This window comes from Alosa pseudoharengus, unplaced genomic scaffold (assembly GCF_046254945.1).
Source record: "Alosa pseudoharengus isolate Yale_2024_CS ecotype anadromous, Long Island Sound unplaced genomic scaffold, YU_APseudo_1.1 YU_APseudo_1.1_scf_14, whole genome shotgun sequence".
NCBI classification, from domain to species: domain Eukaryota; kingdom Metazoa; phylum Chordata; class Actinopteri; order Clupeiformes; family Clupeidae; genus Alosa; species Alosa pseudoharengus.
Genome location: NW_027468609.1, coordinates 17591939 through 17596938, shown reverse-complemented (window position 1 = coordinate 17596938; position 5000 = coordinate 17591939). Strand labels below are relative to the sequence as shown.

The following is a 5000-nucleotide window of genomic DNA, read 5'->3' as shown; positions in this document are numbered from 1 at the left end:
CTGGACGAGGGAGAGAGGGAGAGGGAGAAAGAAAAAGGGGGGGGAGATAAAGAGAGAGAGAGAGGGGGAAGAAAGAGAGAGAGTGAGGGGGGGAAGAAAGAGAGAGAGTGAGGGAGAGAGAAAGAGAGAGGGATAGGAGAGAGAAAGAGAGAGAGGGGGAGATAAACAGAAAAAGAAAAGGGTGGGAAAGGGAGAGAGAGATAGAGAGAGAGAGTGAGGGGGAGAGAAAGAGAGGGAGAGAGAGGGGAGAGGGAGTGAGTGAATTGAATTGAATTGAATTGAATTGAATTGAATTGAGTGAGTGAGGAGGAGAGATCAAGAGAGAGAAGAGGGAAGGTATTTGGTTTGAGTTGGACATACTCCTTCTGTGTATAGCATGACATGTGAGAAGTAAAGGACTGCAAAAATAAAGTACTCATCTTTGTATGCTCCTCAAACATTCAAGCGGTCTGATACATTAAAAATGGTTGATTTGTAAGGCTGCCCTCAGCCATGGTGAAGAGTGCCACCTGAAAACGTCTCTCTCTCTCTCTCTCTCTCTCTCTCTCTCTGATGTACCGTAACTCATTTTGAATGGACCCCTATTTAGAACTCAGTGTTCTTTCCTTGTAGAACTGAATAAGACAGCAACAGTAAACCAGCCAATCACAATAAGTTGTCAGATACTGTAAACCAGCCCCCTACCATCTGAAATGTCAGAATCTGACATTTTATCTTTCTTCCTCAATAACAGCAGACTTAACCTTTTATGCAAGAGCAGGGGAGGTAATTAAAAATATTTCATGAATATATAGAAAACCTTTACATAATTTCTGTTTTAATGTTTTAATAATGATGGAATTATTATCTAATTGACCATCACCACAGCCTGGTAGTGAAGCTTTAGTTGGTTTGTAAATTGTTCAGTGGGGTGGGTTTGTTGGGAAGCGAGTCTGAGTTGATCCATTAATCAACTTCAGCTTCTCTCGCTGGGTCGTGTGCTTTGCCAAATGGCCACTCAGTGTGACTCCACTGTGGCTTATAGTCCCGTAGTGTCTCTGTCTTTCTCTCTCTCTTTCTCTCTGTCTCTCTCTCTGTCTCTCTCTCTCCCAGTCTCTCTCCCTGTCTCACACACACACACATATACACACACACACACACACACACACACTCTCTTATATATATATATATATATATATATATATATATATCTCTTTCTCTCTCTGTGTGTCTCTCTCCCTCTCTCTATCTCAGTTGGTCTTTCTCTCTGTGTCCTCCGTACTGTCTTTGAATTGACATTTAGGTATGTACATTTATTCTCTATTAGTTCACATGATGTTTTTACAAGAGCTCCATTATAACTCTTGTAGCAGTAAATAGAGGAGAGGAGGGGGGAGTATGAAACAAAGGAAGGAAGAGCGCCGTGCGTTATTCACTCCCTTCTGTTTATAAACAGGAAGCAGTGGAGGACTTCCTGCAGGACGAGGAGGAGGAGTTCGACAGAGATGACAAGGTGAGGTTACACCCCCGCAATGTCCTCTGATTGGTCCATGACCTTTCTAAACCCGCCCCCTTTTCCTACATCTGAAAACCAAGCTCAGCCACACGTCTTCTCCTACACGGCACTCTGGGATGGACAGCAGTGGTGTAGTCTACGTGATACGCAGGACTACTCAGTATACCCACTTAAAAAGCATCACCATCTCAGTATACCCACTTAAAAAGCATCACCATCTCGGTATACCCACGTAAAATGGGCAAGGATACATATTAGCATTTGCCATTGATCACAGTATACCCACTACAGCTAACTACTACATCACAGTACATGTATACCCAGTACAGCTAACACTGATGATCACTGATGGATGGTGATACTTAGGTTGGCAAATGACAACTCCAGGCCTGTGCTACTGCTTTAGCATCCTCAGTCCAAAAGCCCAGTGCTGTGTTTCAGACAGAAGATGTGCTCTCTGCTCTGTCCATAAAACACTGTGGGCCAGATGTACTTACATTTGCGAATGTAGCGTTATCAGCGTCATGGACACACCGCAGATTGCAATCCTTAGTGTAAACTGCGCCTTTCTCCGCCCATTAACGCAATTTACGAACGTCCACAACTGAATGCGCCGTTGAATGAAGTTAACTGATGACAACAATAAAAAGAATCAAACGTTTAGCGATCATGAAATAATACCATACATGATAAGATGTAAACAAGCAGGGAGATAATAAAGATCAGTAGTTTTACTCAAACTACTTGTGCACGTAGGCTATGGAAGATTGGTCAAATCTAGCAAGTAGGAAAGTTTAAGTGAATGACGTGAAAGTGAAAGTAAGACATTTGAAAGGCCAACGAAAGTTAAGTTTGCTTTTGGTAGTACAAATACTTTCACCACAAAAACTGGTGCTCTAAATAGCGATTCTGTTGTCTTTGAAAGGTTCTCTTATTGACGCATTGAACTGCAATTTGGATTAACACCTGCTTTTACAAGGCGGAAGTATTTAGGCGCTGAATAGATGTGCGCTTTCAGGAGCAGTCTTTGTACATACCGCGGAATACATAATTAGGCGCTCTTTACTCTTCCCTTCCCATCTTTTAACGATAAACTCCCACTTTCCGCTGGATCCTTCCATGAATGCATATGCATGACATGACAAACGCAATCTGCCACTTTCAGCTCCCGCGACAGGCAGTTTGCGCTTTTACATCATTGCGACCTGTTTGTACATACCTCGCAATGATTTTACACACACATTGCGAAACAAATACGCAAAAGCGTTAGTACATCTGGCCCTGTGTGTTTTGCATTCAGTTTGTTTTAACAAAAATGGCTCCCTTTTGCTTGTTTACTTTTTACCTTTAGGGCCCTATTGTACACCCAGTACCAAGCACGACGCGAGGCTTATTCTTATCTTACACCCAATCGAGTGACGCATTTTTCCTTGCGCCCAGGGGTGTGTCAATTAACGACACAAGGTGTGGTCTGGCGCATGATCCAAAAATCGCTATCTTACACCCTCTAAAAATCATTATGCCACTGACCAAGAAAAAACTGGTCTATAGCGAAAGGCACCTATAAAGCACAGCTGAAGACACACTGTGTTGTAAGCAGCCCTTGGCAACCAGTCCCAAACAACTCGTTTGCAGGATAAATATCCTTAGGATTTTTATTCAGTCATTTGAACATTATTAGGGTAAGTGTTCCTTTTTTTCAGGCTATGTTTTCGATTGTAAATCCCTAGTGAAAGTAACTACAGTAAATGTGTAGAGCTGTTTTGCCGTTGCCTATGAGACCATGGTGAAGTTAGTTTCTCTTTGCCTATGAGTTCAAATAATAGGAGAGTGCAGACGCATGTAGGCTATACTCTGCTAGTCACACACAGGTTTTTATTAAAGCAAGGTTTAGTGGAATCTCTGTGTTGCATACAGTCTCACGTGCAAGCAGATTCCTTCAGATACGCTGACTGTCAAAATACAGACACGCTGTTTGATGTTGCGCTGCTTGCTGTTACAGTTGTTCTCGATCGTTTTAATGCTTGTGTCAACTCTGACATTACGTTTTCAAAACAATTAACATGCAGGCCAAAACAAAAGCACTCTGGCCAAAATGACACATTTTGCTTGCAAAAGGCTCTCTCAAAAAACATTTCATTGAACTACAACTTGTCATTTTTCATTGAAATAGGCCGACAGTAAAGGCCTTTTGTACTGTTTTTTTTCACCAGATAGGCAGTACAGTACTTTCTCTAAATGTGCCTTAGATCCATATGTGCAAATAGCAACACAGAACAGACATGGTATCTCTTATGGATAATGAATGATTGCTGATTGTGCAAAGGAGTTTCACACAAGTGTATCAGAGATTCAGACTTATGCAAGGAATCTCTATCACCTGTGAATAGATGTTTTTCTCATCAATCAATAGAGTTTGGGTTCTTTGAATGTCATCTGTATTACAGTAACTGTTAACACATTTGCAAGAGATGACTTCTGCTGTGCAAAGAAGGTGTTACTGTAATGAAGACCAAGTGGATCTCAGTTTCTTTAAGCAGGTCAAAGCAATCGAAGAAATAAAAACTGTAAAGGGAATGACATGTCACTCTCACTGGTTTAAAGGATGTTACTCCCAAAACACACTCATGACACTAATAAGAAACATAAGAACATCCCTTCTCCGATCACAGAGTCACGCGACCAGGAATTTCAGATTGCTTAAATAGAGCCCTTAGTGTCATCTAGCTTTGACCTGGCCAATGCTCAGTCATGTCCAGTCAATCTAGTGTGTGTGTGTGTGGGTATGGCTAAACCTGACTCCTGCTTCTAGTTTCCAGGGAGAGAGTGAGATTCTCACCGCTGTCAGGGTGCAGGGCAAGATAAGAGTGGGAGGCACCTGAGCATGTGTGTGTGTGTATATATGTGTGTGTGTGTGTGTCTGTGTGTGTGTGGGGGTGTGTGTGTGTGTGTGTGTGATATTCCCCAGCCTCTCACTGCCATTCACTGTTCTCAGGACGCTGTAGCAGAGGGAGACACCTGAGAGCTTTTTCTGTTCAAAGCAAACTGTACAGTATCAGTTCTTTATTTTATCAGAGCCTGAGCACTGAGGTTCAAACTCCTCCAGATGTTATGACCCCAGCTGTTGGCACTCTCCCACACACACACACACACACACACACACACACACACACACACACACACAGACACACACACACACACACGCGCGCGCACACAGACACGCACGCACATGCACCTCACTCAGCATCAGGTAGCCATTAGTACACTCACCTTTGCCCCTGCAGGCTAAAAGGGCCATTTGGGCGCAAACGACCTGGCACCTGTTTTCCATTGGCCGTGGGCCCCCTCTCAGACTGCGGCCGAGCTGAGCATGGTCACATGTGTTAGCACTTAGCCTTCTCCCGGCTGGTGGTGAAAACTGCCCCGTTCCTGGGGCCGCAGGGCGGAGAGTGTTCTCTTACCCTCCATAAATTGCCCCGGCTAATTTACGGGGACGAGTCAGTGG

The 5000-nt window shown here is 43.5% G+C and overlaps 1 protein-coding gene across 2 annotated transcripts in view; it reads left to right on the top strand.

Moving 5' to 3' along the window:
• The window catches only part of mctp1b (multiple C2 domains, transmembrane 1b), a 55448-nt gene that overhangs the window by 41951 nt on the left and 8497 nt on the right, over positions 1 to 5000 (top strand). For both annotated transcript variants that reach the window (XM_076284007.1, XM_076284006.1), the window contains one exon: positions 1436 to 1492. In XM_076284007.1, the coding sequence (XP_076140122.1) occupies positions 1436 to 1492 (57 nt within the window). The remainder of the gene's footprint in view (positions 1 to 1435; positions 1493 to 5000) is intronic.